Here is a 26,038-nt window from a genome sequence, read left to right as displayed (position 1 = left end):
AGTCTGACAGGTAGTTAATTCCGCAACAAGAGTTCCTTGACAAAGGGAGGTAAACGTTTTCAAATTATCTCCCTTCGATGAACTCATATCCACTGCCGCCAAACGTGAAATAACAAGAAGAATTGGGCAGACGAATAGACAAATAGGTCAGGAAAAAAGAGACAGATTGCTCTGGGGTTTTTGTTACCAAGATGCCAGATATCAAATTCCAGCATATAGTGTCATTCAGTAGTGAAGATAAGGTGAGATATCAACAGAAATTTAGAAAGTTGTGTTGGATTTGGAATAAGAACAACAACGACACAATAATATTACCAGCTGCAAAAAGGGCACAATCTGTCTGGCTTGTGAGTCAGAAGGACTGGGAGAAAATCATTTTTTTTTTTTTTTGGCTTTCTGGGCACAACCACGTGTGCTTTTAAGCTTTCAATATTCAAGGGTATGATGTGGCATTTGGCAGAAAATGTGCCTAACTCATTCTGTATTTGACTATTTTTGTCCCTATTTTATACAGCACAAAAGCCAAGCCATCAATATAATCCACAGAACACACAGAGTATACAGATTATATCAAGAATCATGTAATGTAACTCACAATATTGTTATCTACATGCAGCCTTGTTTTAGATAGGACTTGATACACCCGATGACTACAGCTGTCTCACTATAGCTCTCCATCTATTCAGCCTGTACAAATGGAGAGCTGCTGTTCTGTATTTTATGGCAGGACATGATTTCAGTAAAATCACATACCTTTAGAAGCACACTTCTCAAAATTCTTACAATAGATAGTTTTCATGAAATGGCCTCTGAAGCTTTCATATCTTTTACAGTTCAAGTATTTGTCATTTTCCAGTACCCTACATCAGGCCTTTCACTGATTTGAAGGCGTGTACTTGGTGGCTACATTTTAAGGGTAGCCTTGTATTGTACCAGTACTCAAAAATATAATCAAAGCCCTATGTACTGATGTGCACTTATAAATGTGTAACAGTTATACAGCACAAGACTTAGCTCTAGCTTATAGGTCTAATATGTCATACCCAGTCTCATCTGAAAACATTTGTCCCCATATTGCTATTTATCCACTGTAGTTTACCGTTCAATATTAGTTAAACTCTTTATTCAAGGCAAGGTAGGAGCTGCTCATAGACAGCAATTAACTACATTGAAAATTGGCTTGACTGGTGTCTATAGGTATCACAATTAATCCAAGTCTAAAAAGTAATAATAATAATGATAATAATAATAAGAATCAGCCAGACTTTACCCAAGTTCTTGGTGCATGTTATAATTTATTTTTGCTTTGTGGAGATGTTTCATGTACTAAATATACATGTAATTAAGTAATTGATAGGACTTATTATCCCCTTCAGAATCATCCAGCAGAAAATCTGTTGAAGGCAGGTGGGAGCTACAAATGGAAAGGTGCTACCCCTGGAGAAAAACAGTTATCAGCTGTAATTCAGGTAAATGCTATACATAAAGTTTGTGCTGTACATTAGATCTGTGTTCAAGCACATGTAGCCTGAAAAGGTAGAGGGGCCTCCGTGGCTCAGTCGGTTAGCGTGCTAGCGCAGCGTAATGACCCAGGAGCCTCTCACCAACGCGGTCGCTGTGAGGAAGTCCAGCTTATGCTGGCTTCCTCTCCGTCCGTAAGTGGGAAGGTCTGTCAGCAACCTGCGGATGGTCGTGGGATTCCCCCGGGCCGTGCCCGGTATCCACCCACCATAATGCTGGCTGCCCTCGTATAAGTGAAATATTCTTGAGTATGGCGTAAAACACCAATCAAAAAAATAAATGAAAAAGTAGATTTTGTGAGTATGTTATCTTTTAGATTATTGAGTACAATAGTTGCAGAAAACAGCACAAGAATACAATTTTCATATAGCCTAAGTCAAAAGAAATTCCATTCAGGGCAGAGGGTTATTATTTTGAGGAGAAAAGGTAAGGCAAGAAATCTGTTGAAACAAAGATCTTATTATACATTTGTACTATTTTATCTGTCAAATAAACATCCCCACTTTCAAGGAAGCCTGATGCAATATGACTGCCTCTAAAATTGGGCAAAAAATAAATACAGAACTGAGAAGGTTATGCTTTAGAAAATGCAATTTACTCATGGAAAACAGGGCAGAAAAAGTATATTTAAAAGAAAACTGCAGTATTAAATAAACTGTATTTTGAAGATGAAAAGAAAACTTCCAAAATAAAAATATTTGTATGCTATATGTCTCATGAATCAGAGGTAATAAAGACATGTTATTTTTTTCAAATTAAGGTCTTTAATAGTTGTGTTTATATGTACTGTATTTCAAGATGTAAAACGGATATTATCAGAAAAATATATATAATGGTACAATACATCATAAAATTTAGCTTGGTTTATAAAATATATTTTAGCTCAATATAGACTCTAATTTGGTCAGTACTGTTTTTAATCTCAATTTGGTAAAAAAAAAAACTCAATTTTTTAGTTCCAGTGTGTAAACTTTGGACCTGTATGAATCCCTGGTAATTTAGAAGATAGATATTTTAAAGAAATTAACTTTGAAAGAAAGAAATGCGTGATAGACTTCTATCAAAATCTCAGTAAAACATTAGAGCTACACCCTTTATTTTAGGGGTGGAGAGGTCAGTTACACCCAGCGAACAGTTATAGTTAATGATGGCTCAGTATGATGTGTCCACTCCTTTTTCCAGCTGGAGAAAGCCTATCAGATTTACTCTCTGGACATTGGAAATGAAGGTTCAGCCTTTGTGGAGGTTCTGGTGGGACGGTCCTCCTCGCCAGATCAGGACTTTGAGGTGGGTGCGGCGTGAAGGACATGTGATGAAGGACAGGCTTTTTGTCTGTATACACACATGTATGTTGTCATACCCTAAGCTAGAAATCAAGAGGCAGATTTCAGCCTGATCGCTTAAATACTGCATTTTAAATTATGCCTGGGGCTACGACATATGGTTCTGTCTGTTTTCACCAAATCACAGATTGTGGCAGCCCATCAAATTTGGGTTGTCAGCACGTAATACAGTAAGATAACAGAGGACAAAAACAAAAATATGACTATATATACTAAAAGATAGATGTATGTTTATTTTGTAGTGGTGTCACATAGTGCACAAAGTACATAGCTGGCTGAAACCATCGTACATGAAAAGTCAAGATGCATGTACATGTACGATTACTATGTATCAAGACTGCCCATGTCGGCTGTAGGTATTGCTGGTGTCGTCAGCCTTTTGCTGGTGTCGTCACCATTGATGTCACCCATGTCTGCTGCAGGTGTTGCTGGTGTTGTCATCCTTGATGTCACCCATGCCGGCTGTAGGTGTTGCTGGTGTCGTCATCCTTGATGTCACTCATGTCTGCTTTAGGTGTTGCTGGTGTCGTCATTCTTGATGTCACTCATGTCTGCTGTAGGTATTGCTGGTGTCGTCATAATTGATGTCACCCAGGTCGGCTGCAGGTATTGCTGGTGTTGTCATCCTTGATGTCACCCATGTCGGCTGCAGGTATTGCTGGTGTCGTCATCCTTGATGTCACCCAGGTCTGCTGCAGGTATTGCTGGTGTCGTCATCCTTGATGTCACCCATGTCTGCTGCAGGTATTGCTGGTGTCGTCATCCTTGATGTCACTCATGTCTGCTTTAGGTGTTGCTGGTGTCGTCATTCTTGATGTCACTCATGTCTGCTTTAGGTGTTGCTGGTGTCGTCATTCTTGATGTCACTCATGTCTGCTGTAGGTATTGCTGGTGTCGTCATAATTGATGTCACCCAGGTCGGCTGCAGGTATTGCTGGTGTTGTCATCCTTGATGTCACCCATGTCGGCTGCAGGTATTGCTGGTGTCGTCATCCTTGATGTCACTCATGTCAGCTGTAGGCATTGCTGGTGTCGTCATAATTGATGTCACCCAGGTCGGCTGCAGGTATTGCTGGTGTTGTCATCCTTGATGTCACCCATGTCTGCTGCAGGTATTGCTGGTGTCATCATCCTTGATGTCACCCATGTCGGCTATAGGTATTGCTGGTGTCATCATCCTTGATGTCACCCATGTCGGCTATAGGTATTGCTGGTGTCATCATCCTTGATGTCACCCATGTCGGCTGAAGGTATTGCTGGTGTCGTCATCCTTGATGTCACCCATGTCGGCTATAGGTATTGCTGGTGTCGTCATCCTTGATGTCACCCATGTCTGCTGTAGGTATTGCTGGTGTCGTCATCCTTGATGTCACCCATGTCTGCTGTAGGTATTGCTGGTGTCGTCATCCTTGATGTCACCCATGTCTGCTGTAGGTATTGCTGGTGTCGTCATCCTTGATGTCACTCATGTCGGCTGTAGGTATTGCTGGTGTTGTCATCCTTGATGTCACCCATGTCGGCTGTAGGTGTTGCTGGTGTCGTCATCCTTGATGTCACCCATGTCAGCTGTAGGTATTGCTGGTGTCGTCATCCTTGATGTCACTCATGTCTGCTGCAGGTATTGCTGGTGTCATCATCCTTCATGTCACCCATGTCTGCTGCAGGTATTGCTGGTGTCATCATCCTTGATGTCACTCATGTCTGCTGTAGGTATTGCTGGTGTCGTCATCCTTGATGTCACCCATGTCTGCTGCAGGTATTGCTGGTGTCATCATCCTTGATGTCACTCATGTCTGCTGTAGGTATTGCTGGTGTCGTCATCCTTGATGTCACTCATGTCGGCTGTAGGTATTGCTGGTGTTGTCATCCTTGATGTCACTCGTGTCTGCTGCAGGTATTGCTGGTGTCGTCATCCTTGATGTCAACCATGTCGGCTGTAGGTATTGCTGGTGTTGTCATCCTTGATGTCACTCATGTCGGCTGTAGGTATTGCTGGTGTCGTCATCCTTGATGTCACTCATGTCTGCTGTAGGTATTGCTGGTGTCGTCATCCTTGATGTCACCCATGTCATCCTTGATGTCACCCATGTCTGCTGTAGGTATTGCTGGTGTCGTCATCCTTGATGTCACTCATGTCTGCTGTAGGTATTGCTGGTGTCGTCATCCTTGATGTCACCCATGTCTGCTGTAGGTATTGCTGGTGTCGTCATCCTTGATGTCACCCATGTCTGCTGCAGGTATTGCTGGTGTCATCATCCTTGATGTCACCCATGTCTGCTGTAGGTATTGCTGGTGTCGTCATCCTTGATATCACCCATGTCGGCTGCAGGTATTGCTGGTGTTGTCATCCTTGATGTCACCCATGTCGGCTTTAGGTATTGCTGGTGTCGTCATCCTTGATGTCACCCATGTCTGCTGTAGGTATTGCTGGTGTCATCATCCTTGATGTCACCCATGTCGGCAGTAGGTATTGCTGGTGTCGTCATCCTTGATGTCACCCAGGTCTGCTGCAGGTATTACTGGTGTTGTCATCCTTGATGTCACCCATGTCGGCTGTAGATATTGCTGGTGTCGTCATCCTTGATGTCACCCATGTCGGCTGTAGGTATTGCTGGTGTCGTCATCCTTGATGTCACCCATGTCGGCTGCAGGTATTGCTGGTGTCGTCATCCTTCATGTCACCCAGGTCTGCTGCAGGTATTGCTGGTGTTGTCATCCTTCATGTCACCCAGGTCTGCTGCAGGTGTTGCTGGTGTCGTCATCATTGATGTCACCCATGTCATCCTTGATGTCACTCATGTCTACTGCAGGTATTGCTGGTGTCGTCATTGTTGATGTCACTCATGTCTGCTGCAGGTATTGCTGGTGTCATCATCCTTCATGTCACCCATGGAGAGTCGTAATGGTACCAACAGAAACAGTGTGAGAATATTTGGGTCGGACAAGCTGTCCAAAACTACAGCCAGTCAAAAGTGGGACAGGGTGAAGGTTGTCTGCACTCAACCTTTTAATAAGGTAAATATGAAGTTTCCTTTATAAGTGGTTTTCCGTTAATATCAAAATCTGTTGATATCATATACTTGTACAGTGGTACCTCGTTATAACACCGGGTTTGGTAGCAACGCCATGTTGGCGGTATAGTGAGTTTGGCGGTACAGTGAGGGTCTGCGTATTATGCACAATAAAGCATTGTGGCATGTACATCTAATGTTTTAATTATTTTAACCCCCTCCTCATTGGTTTTTCATGACAAAAGAGATATCAGATATGATGATCTGGACATAGAACACAGCCCTGACCGAGGTGTTTGGCAGTGTGTAGCAAGATGTAAAAACATAGGCTAACTGAGCATTGCATTACAGAGGTGGAGATATAGTAATAATATAAAGCTGTTGAATGCCAAGGGGAACTACAGTTATAGCTTTAATCAGACAAATTGATCATTTTTTTTGAGCTTCCACCCTGCGACAGTCATCTCCAATTTTAAAGACTTCTTTCATTACAGGTTGGAAAACTTTGCTACAAGTGCAGACCTGTTCAATACATTTGAAAGCAAAATGCTGCCTGAGAGAAAAAAAAAATAAAACAGATGGATAACAAAAGTAAACAAGTTCTGTATAGATCAACTGCAATGATTTGTGACCTTTTGTAGGTGTTAATAGCACATTCATGTGGCACACCCCATAACTGAACAGATAAATTTCAAAGAAAAAGCTTTGCATCCATATGAAGTTGTGCAGAGTAATGTGCTGTTTTCTGCCCCAGGCTGGTTGTTTTAAAACTGGGCAAATTGTTTCCCTACACCCTATGGTTTCTCTCAGAGTGTTTCAAAGTATTGGTTGCATAGGCAGTCGAAAAGGTTGAAGAATTATGGAATTTGCAAAATGTTTTTAATAGTTACCAACTATTGCACAATTGCCCAGAGAGTTAAATAATTTTAGTGTCATTGTCATAATAACTGTATGTCTCAATTCCACTGGGTGCTTTTGAGGTTGAAAAGGTTATAAAGGTTGAAGATTAACACTACACAAACCCTAACGTTTTATTATCATTATTTGCAGAATGCAAACAAGTCTGAAAGCAGTTGGACGTTTAATCACCAGCCTAGTAACATGTATCTATGATCAATCAGTCTGACTTCACTGAGCGTTTAATTCACTAGAGACTCATTTTCAGACATCCACATATGGCTTATCCTTCATCACACTACACGCACCACCAGATCCAGGGGAAAGAGATAACACCACTTCTAAAGAAGAGGTAAGGCACATCTAACATTTTCATGCTAAAGCTTGCAGTTTTCCAGTAGAATATCATCCCATGTTCCAATCAAACCTCAGATCACCTTTCTAACAACAGAACTCTCAGAATGAGGAATAATGAGCAAAAGTTAGCCCATGATGAAATTTATGGTCATGTTGATGTGTTATTGTTTCTTGAACATCTGAAGGTATAGTACTTCTGTGTTTTCAGGGCACAAAAACTCTGGGCGCATTCCGCCTGAAGGCAGAGCCAGAAGACAAAGGATCGCTAAAAGTGGGCACGCTATTTGCCCGCCGGGATCATGAGAAACCTGCCCCACCCTCTATCACAGGTCTGTTTTCTACTTAAGTAGTCAGCCCCTTGAGCATCTGTACACACACCTTTGGTGGGTTGACACTTTGATGGGACACTTTGGTGGGTTGCTAATACATTCTTGTTTGAACCAGGGTTTAGAGCCCACAACAGATTCACCCTTACTTTTAAAATTACTCAGCATTAGTGTTAAGTGTTCATTGTCATTGTAAATTTTATGTATTATCTCTGAACTTTTACTTAAATGCAGAAGGTTGTCTTGTTTAGTGATTATGTTCCAAAATACTACCACAAGCTATGAAAGCTAAGTCTGACTTATGTCTAAGACAGCTTGTGACCCTGGAGCTTGGAGTATGGTAGTAAACACTGAATAGATAGAAGATAAAGCGCAGTGAAGGTTGAATATCATAAATATTTTTCGAGTGACAGGTGAAAATGATAACCCATGAGACACGAAGCATGGAGTACATGTAAATTATCATGTCCACCTTGCACGAGAATAGTCTTTATGATATTCAACCTTCACTCTGCAATATTCTATTTATTATTTATATTTTGACAGTATCATGATTTTGTGTATTTGAACAAGTTTAAGCAATGTTTTAGCTGTACACTTTCACAGACTTGTGTATATGGCATGACATCGCACATGTCATCTTGTATGACATTGTATGACGTAAGAAATGTTAAAGTTGACTGAACTTGTATTATGACGTCATTCTGCCAAGAGCGTCATAAAACAAAGTATTTCTTTGTGACATCGTGGCGTTGGAGTGTGTAATAACAAGTGATATCTAACTTTAGTCAGTGAGAATTCTCTTTTATCACTGACGGAAACCTGACATTTCACCTTTATATAAATCATAAATAAATCTCATCAAATGTGTTAATACAGGTGCTGCTGCAATTCGAGCTGCGTCTAAACTGGCTGAGGAGTCTCTGAACTCCAGTTTCACTCCGTCCAAACCAGCCTTGAGTTCACACACCCAGTCTGTGAGTACTTGACAAGCTTTGACTTGGACTTGCCACATTCTGACTTCTTATGGGCATCAAAACTACAGTATTCTTGCCACTGGGCTTGAAATGGTGGAATAAAAATAAATATGTTTACATCAAAAGTATGTTCGTATAACTATGATATTAAATGCCTTGATAGCATGAAGATTTGGGAGCAAGCCATTGTACTGTTGGGATATGTCAAACTGGGCCAGAACTGCGTACTTGTCTTGAATATTCAAATTGCTTCATTTCAGATATACAAAAGTGAACAACCAACCTTGGTTATGATTTAAAAGAGTGAACAGTGGCTCAGTGGGATTTTTCTGAATAAATTATTCATTAAAACTTTGCTATGTATTAAAAATCTGACATTTGCACAATATTTTTACATTAGAAAAGTAAATTTGGGTTTTTATTACTTGGGTGGGGGAGCAGTGGACACAATATTTTAAGGTCATGTGTGGGTAATATTTCTGCCCACCATAATGCTGGCCACCATTGTATTAGTGAAACGTCCTTAAACACAGCATAAAACACCTATCAAATGAAGAAATCAAATGAGATGTTTTAGATGTATTTCTCTGACCAGGCTCAGAAGAGAAAACACCCTGACAGTGACGGTGATGTGACCTCTATAGCCAGCCCGCCTCCCAAAGTACCTCTGAGAAAACACTCCACCAGTTCTGGCTCCAGCTCAGCAGGAAAGCATAGGTGCGAAACCCCACCTGCACTGAAGAAAACCAAGTGTAAGTCATCACATCTTTCCATACTTATACAGAAATTTCATGGCAAGGAGCAAGATTTTGAAGATTTATGATGATGGCTGGTAGATTGTCATGGACTAACCTGAGAATTAAGGTTGCCAGACACAAAATATGTGAAGAGCCTGTGAAGATAAGGAAGATACTTCCCTAAATGACTACAACTGTATGTCTGTTTTGAACTAAAGCTTACATGTGTGTGCCAGAGTTTACTTCAAGTTGTAAAGTTCTTCTGTGAGTTTATACTTGTAAGTAAGTTGTATTCATTGCTAAACTGTCTAGTACATGTATATATTACTTTTGATACTACTAGCTGAGCCCGTGAAGGAATCTCCAGCCAGAGAGTTTGGAAAGGTGATGGAAGGTGTGGTGTTTGTACTGAGTGGTTATACCAACCCCAGGAGAGGAGAAATTCGAGACAAGGCCCTGAAGATGGGGGCGCAGTACCGATCAGACTGGGGAAAGGGCTGTACTCATCTGGTGTAAGTTGTCCAACTTTAGGCAGAGAACTTGTCTAAGAGCATATTGAGTTGTTGAAGCCTGCAACTTGACCATGCCCTGAACATGAATAGGAAGTGAGACTAGGTCTGATCTTTGTAACCTCCCAGCCATCACTTGTGATGGAAGGTATGCTCAAGGCAGGGAGCGATACAGGTCATTTGTGCTCCATAATTAAATATTTGGAAACAAAATGCCATGATTATCTATTCTTGTATATTATCTGCAGGGACCAATTAAGTGTGTAATTTCTGAAATAAGATTAAATATCCAGCACTTATTCCATTATAGTGAGTTCCACTTTACAGCTTTACAAGTGAGGTGAAGTAATATTTGACAAAGGTGAATTATGGAACACCAATTATTCAGAAAATGGAATACAAGAATTCCCATTTAACAGAATAGTTGTCATTCTGTATTTGTAGGTGTGCATTTGCCAAGACTCCAAAGTACAATGCGGTAGCTGGGAAAGGGAAAATTGTCACTCACCACTGGGTTAATGACTGCTACAAGACAAAAAAACTTCTCAACTGGAAAGAGTATGTGATTTTCAGCATTCAGCTATAAAGAATAGCTCACTTGACTACCATTTTCCACAGAGATGAAATGTCATGGTTGATTTTAAGAGCAGTTAAAGTTTGCAGTCGAAGATATGAATATTAATGTCCAAAAATCATAATTGAGGACAGTGTGTGTTGGTTCTACTATGCACCACCCTGAGCCATGGGATCTTGGTATAATGGCTTACCTCTGTAACTCTGTTATAGCTACAGATGTGGTGATGCAGAGACACCCAGCGAGAGCTCTGAAGACGAAGAGGGGATAATCCACAAGAAAAAAGTCAAAACCCCATCAAAGAGTGTGTCATCTGATAAGACAGGTATTATGTCCACCCATAGCATTGTGTACCCCATGTCAGTGTTTCCGCCCATAGCAGTGTGTCTATCCATAACATTTTGTCCACCTATGACAGTGTGTCCACACAAGGCAGTGTGACTTCCCATGAGAGTGTGTCAGGACCTTCATGGCCTAATTGCTAGTATAGCACAGTGACTTAGGAGGCTGTCATGAATGCGGTTACTCTGAGTTCCAGTCCAGGTCATGTTGACTCCCTCTTCCATGCTGTGTGGGAATGTCTGTATGCGCTGTTGTTTGATTTGATTACACCATAAAATACCAATCAGAGAAAGAATTAAACATAAGTGTCTAGCCTTGCCAGCATGTCCACCAATAGCAAAGTGTAGAAAACCTGCCATTGCTATCAAGCAAGTTTTATTGATGGGTCATTTTTGTGGTGAAAATGTATTTCTAGTACAGGTATAATATTCTGAGATCTTCTGTATGCTGTCGTGCATCAGAGTGTCCGTCTTTTTACATGCTGAGCTACTGTGTTTATAGTGGCTTAAGAGTATGCACATAATACACAAGTTTTATCACTGATGTCCTAATTCATTATACTTTGTAAGCTTTTTGTGTACAGATGTAAATGAACTGAAGCAGAACATGTCATTCTAGTGTTGTCACTGCCCACAGATGTGTACGGTGAAGACACCGAGCCAGAGGACTCTGGGGAGGATACAGAGGATGAGCTGAGGAAGTAGGTGCATCATTCACACAATCATTTACATGATCATTCACACAATCATGTGCAGGATCATTCACCAATCATTTAGAGGATCATTCACACAATCGTGTGAAGGGTCATTCACACAATCATTTAGAGGATCATTCACACAATCGTATGCAGGGTCATTCACACAATCATTTACAGGATTATTCACACAATCGTATGCAGGGTCATTCACGCAATCATTTACAGGATTATTCACCATAGAAATGCATGTGCAGAGTTCAAAGTAACAGGTGCATACATGTACATGCACTTGTGCATATAACTTTTGAGGCAGTAACCATAGATTTTGTGATTCACATAACCAGCATCAAAATTAAATTAATAACTTCAGATGCAGTTGTTGATATTTCATTGTCAAGTACATTACTGTGTTTAATTTCAAAACAATAACAATGGATATGAAATCCTGCGAGAAAATGATGTAGCCCTACCATGTAGACCTTCCTTCAGTATTTCGTCAATAGAATCAGACACGTGATGTGTTCATCAGACACGTGATGTGTTCATCAGACACGTGATGTGTTCATCAGACACGTGATGTGTTCATCAGACACGTGATGTGTTCACCATGGCAAAGAGGAATGCTGCTTTTCGTTTGATATTTCTGAGCTCATCACTATAGTACAGAGAGTTCTTTTAGGTTAAGAATATTGAATCTTCCAGTTTTTCCATTGTGTGTTATTAAATTATTGGTCATCACAGTTTCAATTGGCGTGCCCATCAGTAGTGATTCACGTAGTTGACAGCACTTTCAATTGGCGTGCCCATCAGTAGTGATTCACGTAGTTGACAGCACTTTCAGTTGGCGTGCCCATCAGTAGTGATTCACGTGGTTGACAGCACTTTCAATTGGCGTGCCCATCAGTAGTGATTCATGTAGTTGACAGCACTTTCAATTGGCGTGCCCACCAGTAGTGATTCACGTAGTTGACAGATCTTTCAATTGGCGTGCCCATCAATAGTGATACACTTAGTTGACAGCACTTTCCGTTGGCGTGCCCATCAGTAGTGATTCACGTAGTTGACAGCACTTTCCGTTGGCGTGCCCATCAGTAGTGATTCACGTAGTTGACAGCACTTTCAATTGGCGTGCCCATCATTAGTGATACAAGTGGTTGACTGCACTTTCAGTTGGCGTGCCCATCAGTAATGATACACGTGGTTGACTGCATTTTCAGTTAGCGTGCCCATCAGTAGTGATTCACGTAGTTGACAGCACTTTCAATTAGTGCACCCATCAGTAGTGATTCACGTGGTTGACAGCACTTTCAATTAGCGTGCCCATCAGTAGTGATTCAAGTAGTTGACAGCACTTTCATTTAGCGTGCCCATCAGTAGTGATTCAAGTAGTTGACATAACTTTCAGTTAGCGTGCCCATCAGTAGTGATACACATAGTTGACAGCACTTTCAGTTGGCGTGCCCATCAGTAGTGATACACGTAGTTGACAGCACTTTCAATTGGCGTGCCCATCAATAGTGATACACTTAGTTGACAGCACTTTCAATTAGCATGCCCATCAGTGGTGATTCACGTAGTTGACAGCACTTTCATTTAGCGTGCCCATCAGTAGTGATTCATGTAGCTGACAGTACTTTCAGTTAGTGCACCCATCAGTAGTGATACACGTGGTTGGCAGCACTTTCAATTAGCGTGTCCATTAGTAGTGATACACGTGGTTGACAGCACTTTCAATTAGCGTGCCCATCAGTGGTGAGTCAAGTAGTGGACAGCCCATCAATAGTGATACACATAGATGATACACGTGGTTGACAGCACTTTGAATTAGCATGCCCATCAGAAGTGATTCACGTAGTTGACAGAACTTTCATTTGGCGTGCCCATCAGTAGTGATACACTGAGTTGACAGCACTTTCAGTTGGTGTGCCCATCAGTAGTGAAACACGTGGTTGGCAGCACTTTCAAATTAGCATACCCATCAGTAGTGATTCACGTGGTTGACAGCACTTTCAATTAGCGTGCCCATCAGTAGTGATTCATGTAGTTGACAGCACTTTAAGTTGGCGTGCCCATCAATAGTGATACACATAGTTGACAGCACTTTCAGTTGGCGTGCCCATCAGTAGTGATACACATGGTTTACAGCACTTTCAATTAGCATGCCCATCAGTAGTGATTCGTGTAGTTGACAGCACTTTCAGTTGGCGTGCCCATCAGTAGTGATACACGTGGTTGACAGTACTTTCAATTAGCATGCCCATCAGTAGTGATTCACGTAGTTGACAGCACTTTCAATTAGCGTTCCCATCAGTAGTGATTCAAGTAGTTGACAGCACTTTCAGTTGGCGTGCCCATCAGTGGTGATTCATGTGGCTGACAGCACTTTCAATTAGCGTACCCATCAGTAGTGATTCACGTAGTTGACAGCACTTTCAATTAGCATGCCCATCAGTAGTGATTCACGTAGTTGACAGCACTTTCAATTGGCGTGCCCATCAATAGTGATACACTTAGTTGACAGCACTTTCAATTAGCATGCCCATCAGTGGTGATTCACGTAGTTGACAGCACTTTCATTTAGCGTGCCCATCAGTAGTGATTCATGTAGCTGACAGTACTTTCAGTTAGTGCACCCATCAGTAGTGATACACGTGGTTGGCAGCACTTTCAATTAGCGTGTCCATTAGTAGTGATACACGTGGTTGACAGCACTTTCAATTAGCGTGCCCATCAGTGGTGAGTCAAGTAGTGGACAGCCCATCAATAGTGATACACATAGATGATACAGTAGTGATTCACGTAGTTGACAGCACTTTCAATTAGTATGCCCATCAGTAGTGATTCACGTGGTTGGCAGCACTTTCAATTGGCGTGCCCATCAGTGGTGATTCAAGTAGTTGACAGCACTTTCAATTAGCGTGCCCATCAGTAGTGATTCACGTAGTTGACAGCACTTTCAATTAGCATGCCCATCAGTAGTGATTCACGTAGTTGACAGCACTTTCAATTAGTGCACCCATCAGTAGTGATTCATGTAGTTGACAGCACTTTCAATTAGCATGCCCATCAATAGTGATTCACGTGGTTGGCAGCACTTTCAATTGGCGTGCCATCAGTAGTGATACACGTAGTTGACAGCACTTTCAATTAGCGTGCCCATCAGTAGTGATACACGTAGTTGACAGAACTTTCAATTAGCATGCCCATCAGTAGTGATTCACGTAGTTGACAGCACTTTCAATTAGCGTGCCCATCAGTAGTGATTCACGTAGTTGACAGCACTTTCAGTTGGCGTGCCCATCAGTAGTGATACACGTAGTTGACAGAACTTTCAATTAGCGTGCCCATCAGTAGTGATTCACGTAGTTGACAGCACTTTCAATTAGCGTGCCCATCAGTAGTGATTCACGTAGTTGACAGCACTTTCAGTTGGCGTGCCCATCAGTAGTGATACACGTGGTTGACAGCACTTTCAATTAGCATGCCCATCAGTGGTGATTCAAGTAGTTGACAGCACTTTCAATTAGCGTGCCCATCAGTAGTGATTCACGTAGTTGACAGCACTTTCAATTAGCATGCCCATCAGTAGTGAAACACGTGGTTGGCAGCACTTTCAAATTAGCATACCCATCAGTAGTGATTCACGTGGTTGACAGCACTTTCAATTAGCGTGCCCATCAGTAGTGATTCATGTAGTTGACAGCACTTTAAGTTGGCGTGCCCATCAATAGTGATACACATAGTTGACAGCACTTTCAGTTGGCGTGCCCATCAGTAGTGATACACATGGTTTACAGCACTTTCAATTAGCATGCCCATCAGTAGTGATTCGTGTAGTTGACAGCACTTTCAGTTGGCGTGCCCATCAGTAGTGATACACGTGGTTGACAGCACTTTCAATTAGCATGCCCATCAGTAGTGATTCACGTAGTTGACAGCACTTTCAATTAGCGTTCCCATCAGTAGTGATTCAAGTAGTTGACAGCACTTTCAGTTGGCGTGCCCATCAGTGGTGATTCATGTAGCTGACAGCACTTTCAATTAGCGTACCCATCAGTAGTGATTCACGTAGTTGACAGCACTTTCAATTAGCATGCCCATCAGTAGTGATTCACGTAGTTGACAGCACTTTCAATTGGCGTGCCCATCAATAGTGATACACTTAGTTGACAGCACTTTCAATTAGCATGCCCATCAGTGGTGATTCACGTAGTTGACAGCACTTTCATTTAGCGTGCCCATCAGTAGTGATTCATGTAGCTGACAGTACTTTCAGTTAGTGCACCCATCAGTAGTGATACACGTGGTTGGCAGCACTTTCAATTAGCGTGTCCATTAGTAGTGATACACGTGGTTGACAGCACTTTCAATTAGCGTGCCCATCAGTGGTGAGTCAAGTAGTGGACAGCCCATCAATAGTGATACACATAGATGATACAGTAGTGATTCACGTAGTTGACAGCACTTTCAATTAGTGCACCCATCAGTAGTGATTCACGTGGTTGACAGCACTTTCAATTAGCGTGCCCATCAGTAGTGATTCAAGTAGTTGACAGCACTTTCATTTAGCGTGCCCATCAGTAGTGATTCAAGTAGTTGACATAACTTTCAGTTAGCGTGCCCATCAGTAGTGATACACATAGTTGACAGCACTTTCAGTTGGCGTGCCCATCAGTAGTGATACACGTAGTTGACAGCACTTTCAATTGGCGTGCCCATCAATAGTGATACACTTAGTTGACAGCACTTTCAATTAGCATGCCCATCAGTGGTGATTCACGTAGTTGACAGCACTTTCATTTAGCGTGCCCATCAGTAGTGATTCATGTAGCTGACAGTACTTTCAGTTAGTGCACCCATCAGTAGTGATACACGTGGTTGGCAGCACTTTCAATTAGCGTGTCCATTAGTAGTGATACACGTGGTTGACAGCACTTTCAATTAGCGTGCCCATCAGTGGTGAGTCAAGTAGTGGACAGCCCATCAATAGTGATACACATAGATGATACACGTGGTTGACAGCACTTTGAATTAGCATGCCCATCAGAAGTGATTCACGTAGTTGACAGAACTTTCATTTGGCGTGCCCATCAGTAGTGATACACTGAGTTGACAGCACTTTCAGTTGGTGTGCCCATCAGTAGTGAAACACGTGGTTGGCAGCACTTTCAAATTAGCATACCCATCAGTAGTGATTCACGTGGTTGACAGCACTTTCAATTAGCGTGCCCATCAGTAGTGATTCATGTAGTTGACAGCACTTTAAGTTGGCGTGCCCATCAATAGTGATACACATAGTTGACAGCACTTTCAGTTGGCGTGCCCATCAGTAGTGATACACATGGTTTACAGCACTTTCAATTAGCATGCCCATCAGTAGTGATTCGTGTAGTTGACAGCACTTTCAGTTGGCGTGCCCATCAGTAGTGATACACGTGGTTGACAGTACTTTCAATTAGCATGCCCATCAGTAGTGATTCACGTAGTTGACAGCACTTTCAATTAGCGTTCCCATCAGTAGTGATTCAAGTAGTTGACAGCACTTTCAGTTGGCGTGCCCATCAGTGGTGATTCATGTGGCTGACAGCACTTTCAATTAGCGTACCCATCAGTAGTGATTCACGTAGTTGACAGCACTTTCAATTAGCATGCCCATCAGTAGTGATTCACGTAGTTGACAGCACTTTCAATTGGCGTGCCCATCAATAGTGATACACTTAGTTGACAGCACTTTCAATTAGCATGCCCATCAGTGGTGATTCACGTAGTTGACAGCACTTTCATTTAGCGTGCCCATCAGTAGTGATTCATGTAGCTGACAGTACTTTCAGTTAGTGCACCCATCAGTAGTGATACACGTGGTTGGCAGCACTTTCAATTAGCGTGTCCATTAGTAGTGATACACGTGGTTGACAGCACTTTCAATTAGCGTGCCCATCAGTGGTGAGTCAAGTAGTGGACAGCCCATCAATAGTGATACACATAGATGATACAGTAGTGATTCACGTAGTTGACAGCACTTTCAATTAGTATGCCCATCAGTAGTGATTCACGTGGTTGGCAGCACTTTCAATTGGCGTGCCCATCAGTGGTGATTCAAGTAGTTGACAGCACTTTCAATTAGCGTGCCCATCAGTAGTGATTCACGTAGTTGACAGCACTTTCAATTAGCATGCCCATCAGTAGTGATTCACGTAGTTGACAGCACTTTCAATTAGTGCACCCATCAGTAGTGATTCATGTAGTTGACAGCACTTTCAATTAGCATGCCCATCAATAGTGATTCACGTGGTTGGCAGCACTTTCAATTGGCGTGCCCATCAGTAGTGATACACGTAGTTGACAGCACTTTCAATTAGCGTGCCCATCAGTAGTGATACACGTAGTTGACAGAACTTTCAATTAGCATGCCCATCAGTAGTGATTCACGTAGTTGACAGCACTTTCAATTAGCGTGCCCATCAGTAGTGATTCACGTAGTTGACAGCACTTTCAGTTGGCGTGCCCATCAGTAGTGATACACGTAGTTGACAGAACTTTCAATTAGCGTGCCCATCAGTAGTGATTCACGTAGTTGACAGCACTTTCAATTAGCGTGCCCATCAGTAGTGATTCACGTAGTTGACAGCACTTTCAGTTGGCGTGCCCATCAGTAGTGATACACGTGGTTGACAGCACTTTCAATTAGCATGCCCATCAGTGGTGATTCAAGTAGTTGACAGCACTTTCAATTAGCGTGCCCATCAGTAGTGATTCACGTAGTTGACAGCACTTTCAATTAGCATGCCCATCAGTAGTGAAACACGTGGTTGGCAGCACTTTCAAATTAGCATACCCATCAGTAGTGATTCACGTGGTTGACAGCACTTTCAATTAGCGTGCCCATCAGTAGTGATTCATGTAGTTGACAGCACTTTAAGTTGGCGTGCCCATCAATAGTGATACACATAGTTGACAGCACTTTCAGTTGGCGTGCCCATCAGTAGTGATACACATGGTTTACAGCACTTTCAATTAGCATGCCCATCAGTAGTGATTCGTGTAGTTGACAGCACTTTCAGTTGGCGTGCCCATCAGTAGTGATACACGTGGTTGACAGCACTTTCAATTAGCATGCCCATCAGTAGTGATTCACGTAGTTGACAGCACTTTCAATTAGCGTTCCCATCAGTAGTGATTCAAGTAGTTGACAGCACTTTCAGTTGGCGTGCCCATCAGTGGTGATTCATGTAGCTGACAGCACTTTCAATTAGCGTACCCATCAGTAGTGATTCACGTAGTTGACAGCACTTTCAATTAGCATGCCCATCAGTAGTGATTCACGTAGTTGACAGCACTTTCAATTGGCGTGCCCATCAATAGTGATACACTTAGTTGACAGCACTTTCAATTAGCATGCCCATCAGTGGTGATTCACGTAGTTGACAGCACTTTCATTTAGCGTGCCCATCAGTAGTGATTCATGTAGCTGACAGTACTTTCAGTTAGTGCACCCATCAGTAGTGATACACGTGGTTGGCAGCACTTTCAATTAGCGTGTCCATTAGTAGTGATACACGTGGTTGACAGCACTTTCAATTAGCGTGCCCATCAGTGGTGAGTCAAGTAGTGGACAGCCCATCAATAGTGATACACATAGATGATACAGTAGTGATTCACGTAGTTGACAGCACTTTCAATTAGCATGCCCATCAGTAGTGATTCACGTGGTTGGCAGCACTTTCAATTGGCGTGCCCATCAGTGGTGATTCAAGTAGTTGACAGCACTTTCAATTAGCGTGCCCATCAGTAGTGATTCACGTAGTTGACAGCACTTTCAATTAGCATGCCCATCAGTAGTGATTCACGTAGTTGACAGCACTTTCAATTAGTGCACCCATCAGTAGTGATTCATGTAGTTGACAGCACTTTCAATTAGCATGCCCATCAATAGTGATTCACGTGGTTGGCAGCACTTTCAATTGGCGTGCCCATCAGTAGTGATACACGTGGTTGACAGCACTTTCAATTAGCGTGCCCATCAGTAGTGATACACGTAGTTGACAGAACTTTCAATTAGCATGCCCATCAGTAGTGATTCACGTAGTTGACAGCACTTTCAATTAGCGTGCCCATCAGTAGTGATTCACGTAGTTGACAGCACTTTCAGTTGGCGTGCCCATCAGTAGTGATACACGTAGTTGACAGAACTTTCAATTAGCGTGCCCATCAGTAGTGATTCACGTAGTTGACAGCACTTTCAATTAGCGTGCCCATCAGTAGTGATTCACGTAGTTGACAGCACTTTCAGTTGGCGTGCCCATCAGTAGTGATACACGTGGTTGACAGCACTTTCAATTAGCATGCCCATCAGTGGTGATTCAAGTAGTTGACAGCACTTTCAATTAGCGTGCCCATCAGTAGTGATTCACGTAGTTGACAGCACTTTCAATTAGCATGCCCATCAGTAGTGATTCACGTAGTTGACAGCACTTTAAATTAGCGTGCCCATCAGTAGTGATTCACGTAGTTGACAGCACTTTCAATTAGCGTGCCCATCAGCAGTGATTCACGTAGTTGACAGCACTTTCAATTAGCGTGCCCATCAGTAGTGATTCACGTAGTTGACAGCACTTTCAGTTGGCGTGCCCATCAGTAGTGATACACGTGGTTGACAGCACTTTCAATTAGCATGCCCATCAGTAGTTATACACGTAGTTGACAGAACTTTCAATTAGCGTGCCCATCAGTAGTGATTCACGTAGTTGACAGCACTTTCAGTTAGCGTGCCCATCAGTGGTGATTCATGTAGCTGACAGCACTTTCAATTAGCGTGCCCATCAGTAGTGATACACGTGGTTGACAGCACTTTCAATTAGCGTGCCCATCAGTAGTGATTCACGTAGTTGACAGCACTTTCAATTAGCATGCCCATCAGTAGTGATTCACGTAGTTGACAGCACTTTCAATTAGCGTGCCCATCAGTAGTGATACACTTAGTTGACAGAACTTTCAATTAGCATGCCCATCAGTAGTGATTCACGTAGTTGACAGCACTTTCAATTAGTGTGCCCATCAGTAGTGATTCACGTAGTTGACAGAACTTTCAATTAGCGTGCCCATCAGTAGTGATTCACGTAGTTGACAGAACTTTCAATTAGCGTGCCCATCAGTAGTGATACACGTAGTTGACAGAAATTTCAATTAGCGTGCCCATCAGTAGTGATTCACGTAGTTGACAGCACTTTCAATTAGCGTGCCCATCAGTAGTGATACACGTAGTTGACAGAACTTTCAATTAGCGTGCCCATCAGTAGTGATTCAAGTAGTTGACAGCACTTTCAATTGGCGTGCCCATCAGTAGTGATTCACGTAGTTGACAGCACTTTCAATTGGCGTGCCCATCAGTAGTGATTCACGTAGTTGACAGCACTTTCAATTAGCGTGCCCATCAGTAGTGATTCACGTAGTTGACAGCACTTTTATTTGCATATTTGTAATTAAGTTTGGAGTTGCTGTACCAGCAAACCACTATAGGAAGATAACCAGGACAAAAACATACATTCTTGTTTAAGGATTCTAGGTACATAAACTAAATGACATACTTTCCATTTTAGGAGGTATATATATACCGCTGACATGCTGACAGTTATATCACTATTTAACACTGTTGAAGCTTTCTTCTTCTGAAAACAGATCCAAATATGCCAGATGTCATTTGGCATCCACATTTGTCCCAGTCATGTCGATGTGTGCTAATTAGCCTTCAGTGCCTTAGGACTATGTCATGGTTGAGTTACTTAATACTGTGTATGCGCCCTTAATCACCATGTCTCGTTAAGGAATTTGGCAGGACATGACTCTCCCTTTTGGCTCTTAGACTATCCCTAGGCAAAGGCTGAGTTGTAGTTATTTTCTTACAGTTTGTAATATGTGATGCATTATGCTGTAGTGGTCAAGTGTATGATTTAATATGGACATAGCGTTGACAGAGCGTTGACAGAACTGCAGCTCCTGTTAGAAGCTTGGAGACGTGCGGTGTTATTTGTCAGGTGTTAATGGCACATGTGGTATGTAGTGATGCTGATGCATACAGTTCCATTAGTGAGGGTCCCAAACTGCATGAAGTGAACTAGCCTGTTACAATCCAATAAAGCCTTTACATGCCTTAATTGTCAAGTTTGAACTATGTTAATTTCCAGTCTGCAGTAATTGACAGATGGCACCTTAGGCAATATTGAATTCATGGTTGATTACATGTATTCTGTGGTACTTGTTTTAGGCTAAAGGAGAAGCAGGCCTCCAACAAGAAGAGTCCTAAGGCTGCAGACCAGGTCTCAGCCGATCCTTATGGAGATTCTACGGACGAGGACGAATTTAACGCAACCAGTAAGAGTGGTAGCAAACCTTCAGCGGCCACAGGGGATGACTCTGACTCTGGACTGCCTGAGCTGCCAGACTTCTTTACCGACAAGAAGTTCTTCCTGTACGGTGACTTTGTGGCATCAGAGAGAAGGCTGCTGGTGAGATACATCACAGCCTTTAACGGGTGAGTTTCCAGGACTATGCATGTCTTTGTTCAAGGGCACCACCGTGGTTAGCATCACAGCCTTTAACGGGTGAGTTTCCAGGACTATGCATGTCTTTGTTCAAGGGCACCACCGTGGTTAGCATGCTAGCGCTGCACAATGACTCAGGAGCCTTTCACCAATTAACTTTGTGAGCTCAAGTCCAGCTTATGCTGGTTTCCTCCCTACTCATACATGGGATGGCCATGGGTTTCCCATAGTTTTCGGCCCCAATAATGTTGTCCTGCATCCCAGGAGTGAAGTGTTCTTGGGTACAACATAATAAACAAATAAACAGTGGCTTCACTGTATGTTTTGGTTTATACATGATATGAACATTTTTGGTTTAGATCATACAAGCTGTATTATGTCATGTAACGTCCTTCTTCAGTTAATCACAGGAATTTTGTCATGTTGAACCTATTGTGGAATTCAAGACTTTTTTTTTTTCTTCATATTCAGTGATGTTTGTGATTATATGTCTGATGACACAAACTATGTAGTGACAAACGCTCAGTGGGACAAGAACTTTGATGAGGTAAGTCGACATACTGATGTGGCCTAACGTATGAAGGCCCCAAAAAGCTCTTCCCTTTTCTTCTTGAGGTGTAAAAAAATGGCTTTAATCTATACATGTAGTTTTCCTTAGGCCCCAGTGGTCAGTCCAGAAATCAAGTAGCCTGCTGTGGTGACATTCACAGTGATAGCTTGTCAAAACAGCTTTGCCCAAATTGGGCGCGCTGTTCCCGCACTCCTAGTCTGTTTATCGATGATGTCATTTCTGAATGTTCCTGTCCACTGTTCTCAGCACAGATAAGCAGATCTTAAGGCTTAGATAGCTTTGTGACCCTGTGGACTGAACCACTAGTATACTAGGGCTACCCATTCTCTATTTTATTTTGTAGAGCCCCTCATGTTTGCCATTATTTTTATTTAAAATTCCGGTATGTTTTTATTTACACTTCTGAAAAATCTAGTTTGTGCAAAATTTAGTATGTTTTTGTAATAGCAAATAGCAAAGCCCTAGTGCTCTAGTTCAAGTTTCAAATTCGTTTTTTTTTTTGTTTGTTTGTTTCAGGCCTTGTCGGATGCCCCATCATTGATCTTTGTCAAACCAAAGTGGGTGTTCTCCTGTAATGAGAAGAACAAGCTGGTACCGTATCAACCTTATATTGTGGTCCCCCAGTAGATGATGAATGAACCTTATATCCTGATCCCTCAGAAAATGCTGCCATATCAACCTTACATTATGGTCTCTCACCAGATGGTGCCACATCAGCTTTATACATGTCGTTTGGTTTGTCATCAGCAGACAGTTCCAAATCAGCCTTATATCATGGCCAAGAAGAAAACGGAGCTATATCAACCTTATTTTGTGGTCCCGTGGTAGACGGTGCCATATCTACCTTATATTATAGGTCCTCAGCACATGGTCCTGTATCAAGACATATGGTCTCTTGCCAGATGGTGCCACATCAGTCTTATACATATTGTCTGGTTCCCACAGTGGATGGTGCCATATCTACCTTATATTATGGTTGTTCAGCACATGGTCCTCAGCAGAGGGTCCATATCTACCTTATTTTATCGTTCCTCAGTAGATGGTGCCATATCTGCCTTATATAATGGTTCCTCAGTAGATAGTGACATATCTGCCTTGTATTATGGTTCCTCAGCACATGGCCCTGTATCAACCAAACATTATGGTTTCTCAGCAGATGGTGCCAGATCAACCAAACATTATGGTTTCTCAGCAGATGGTGCCAGATCAACCAAACATTGTGGTTCCTCAGCATGTGGTTCTATATCAAGCAAACATTATCATTTCTCAGCATTTGGTTCTGTATCAAGCAAACATTATCGTTTCTCAGCACATGGTGCCAGATCAACTAAACATTATGGTTTCTTAGCAAATGGTGCCAGATCAAGCATACATGTATATTGTGGTCACTTCATTGACAGTGCTGGGTCAGCCTTATAGTTTGATCCACAGGTCAACCTATTCAGCTGCTATATCATCTTCATATTGGTATACTCATGCCAAAAACTTTAAAAACAGTATTTGTTGTTGCCTCACTTGGCACTCAGCACTAAGATATTACAGCACAGAAACAGGAGTGTTCGGCCAAGTATCAGTATAATGCGACTGGGGAGATGTCATGCCTATTGTCAGTATAATGCAACTGGGTAGGGTGTCATGTCTGGTGTCTTCAACATGCCCGGCCACGAGAAGACATTATATGCACACACATATTAAAAGACTCCTAATCATCATGTGACAGAAAAATTGTTAAGTACTTGTACGACGTAAAAACCCAAGCATATGCCTACATCATGTTGGCATACATGAGTACCCTCAGCGTTCGTCTTAGGGGCTGCCAGTAAGACAAAGCTGTGAGAGAGGATAAGTTTGGTTCTGTATCTATTTTGGATACCTTGACATTCAAACAGGTTTGCTATTTTCCAGCTTTACTGAAATAAAGACTCTTCCTCTTGAGTGAAGAGTTTTACATTTTGAGAGCAAAAGACTCCAGGATGAATGGTGTGTGTGTGCAGAAGGCACCAGTACTCAATTTGCCTTGTGCGTCCATATATGAGTCAGAAGGACCTGCAAACACTACAGGTGTGTAGGAGTCAGAAGGACCTGCAAAGTAAATGACATACTTTCATGTAAATAACATACTGTACAGGTGTGTAGGAGTCAAAATGACCTGCAAACACTACAGGTGTATACAAGTCAGAAGGACCTGCAAACACTACAAGTGTATAAGAGTCAGAAGGACCTGCAAATACTACAGGTGTGTACGAGTCAGAAGAACCTGCAAACACTACAGGTGTGTGTCCTACACATGACCATGGTGACCAGGGTAATTTCAGGTACCCTAAATGACCTACAATTTTGTCAGCAATTGTGCATTTTTAGAGGTAAATAAATGTCACAAAATATTATTTTTGATCCTGAAACTTATTATTTTCCAGTAGAATATCATCACATATTCCAGGCAAACCTAAATACACCTTTCTAAAATCAATAGAACTCTCAGAATCAGGAAAAATGGGCAGGTTAGTCATGGACGAAACAAACTGAAGAAGGTGTAAGAGGTCATATATTGAAAAACTTTCCATGTGATCTTACCATCCAAAGATACTTTTTCAGCCTGCTTAGATCGATTAGATCTCAGTCAGCATGCATCAGATTATGTAGTTTGATGATATTATATGAAGAGCTTTTTTCATTTTTAATCAGAGACACATCTTTTACATCCCACTATCATCATATTCATTGTATCATATTCACAACCCATTGTATCGTATTCACAGTCCATTGTGTTAAACTTGTCACCCATTGTCACGTTCTGAAATTCATTCTCAAGTATCTTCCTTGTTAGTATAATAAACATGGTTTATTACCCATCCTATTTATACACACTTTGTTTTTCTTTCTGTTCTGGTATTACTGGCCTTGTACTTGGGGATTAAACTGGATGTATACGTTATCCTTGTCAGAACTATGTAACATTATCGACAAGCAGAAATCATATTCTGTGACAAAAGTGACAAAAACAAAGAGCCGTTTTACCGGTGGCAGTTTGGCTGGACAGAACTCCTTGTCTGCTATAAACTATTTCCTTCACATATGTCAGTGTTGAGAGGGCGAGCTTTAAAAAGCGCGGGCTGGCTGCATCTGCCAGACCCTGTATCTTGAGGTCACATCAGGTAAAAATCAAGGTTTTGCTGCTTCATCAATATTCTTAAGTCAGGCAATTTGTCAGGCACCTCTCAAAGGTCTATATTTAGTGAAAACGTCTCGAATACAATGTGAAACAATGATCAAATAAATAAATAAATAAATTTTGATGTTAACGGCCATATGACAGCTCTATGACAGGGATCACTGATGAAACAACACATCCAATAGTTTTAACAGCTAATTTATTGGCTGTTGTGGAATTCCACTCCATGTACGATGATACTGACTGCTGATGAAACCTCAGCTGTGTTATAACCCAGCTGCAGCTGGTATTGGTTACTGCCTGCCTGATATGACAGGTGCCTACTGAGATGTGGTCGCATCCTATAAGCTGAGCCAGCCTTTCTTTATTCATTAAAACTGTCCACCAACATACACATGTATAAAGCAACTTGCCTTGGCATATGTAATAAGGGAAATGGGACATGGTGATTAAGGCATGTAACTCA

General features: G+C 41.9%; 1 protein-coding gene across 2 annotated transcripts; it reads left to right on the top strand.

The window, feature by feature from the left end:
* The first annotated feature begins 103 nt into the window (after positions 1-103).
* Positions 104-25,247, top strand: LOC135481274 (DNA repair protein XRCC1-like). 2 transcript variants are annotated; one of them, XM_064761126.1, is made up of 15 exons: positions 104-242; positions 1,377-1,469; positions 2,704-2,808; positions 5,721-5,879; positions 7,041-7,124; positions 7,338-7,458; positions 8,335-8,432; positions 9,028-9,184; positions 9,513-9,681; positions 10,123-10,236; positions 10,465-10,577; positions 11,231-11,294; positions 21,553-21,819; positions 22,301-22,376; positions 22,917-25,247. In XM_064761126.1, exons 1-15 carry the CDS (start codon positions 192-194, stop codon positions 23,025-23,027), a joined length of 1,782 nt encoding a protein of 593 aa, XP_064617196.1. In that variant the 5' UTR covers positions 104-191; the 3' UTR covers positions 23,028-25,247. The 2 variants fall into 2 exon arrangements, with proteins under 2 accessions (XP_064617196.1, XP_064617203.1); XM_064761133.1 differs by lacking the exon at positions 5,721-5,879.
* Positions 25,248-26,038: the final 791 nt, after the last annotated feature.

The sequence above is a fragment of the Liolophura sinensis genome, chromosome 1, assembly GCF_032854445.1.
Source record: "Liolophura sinensis isolate JHLJ2023 chromosome 1, CUHK_Ljap_v2, whole genome shotgun sequence".
Classification (NCBI taxonomy): Eukaryota; Metazoa; Mollusca; class Polyplacophora; order Chitonida; family Chitonidae; genus Liolophura; species Liolophura sinensis.
The sequence above is the reverse complement of the archived record's forward strand: the minus strand, read 5'-3'. Positions and strand labels throughout refer to the sequence as shown.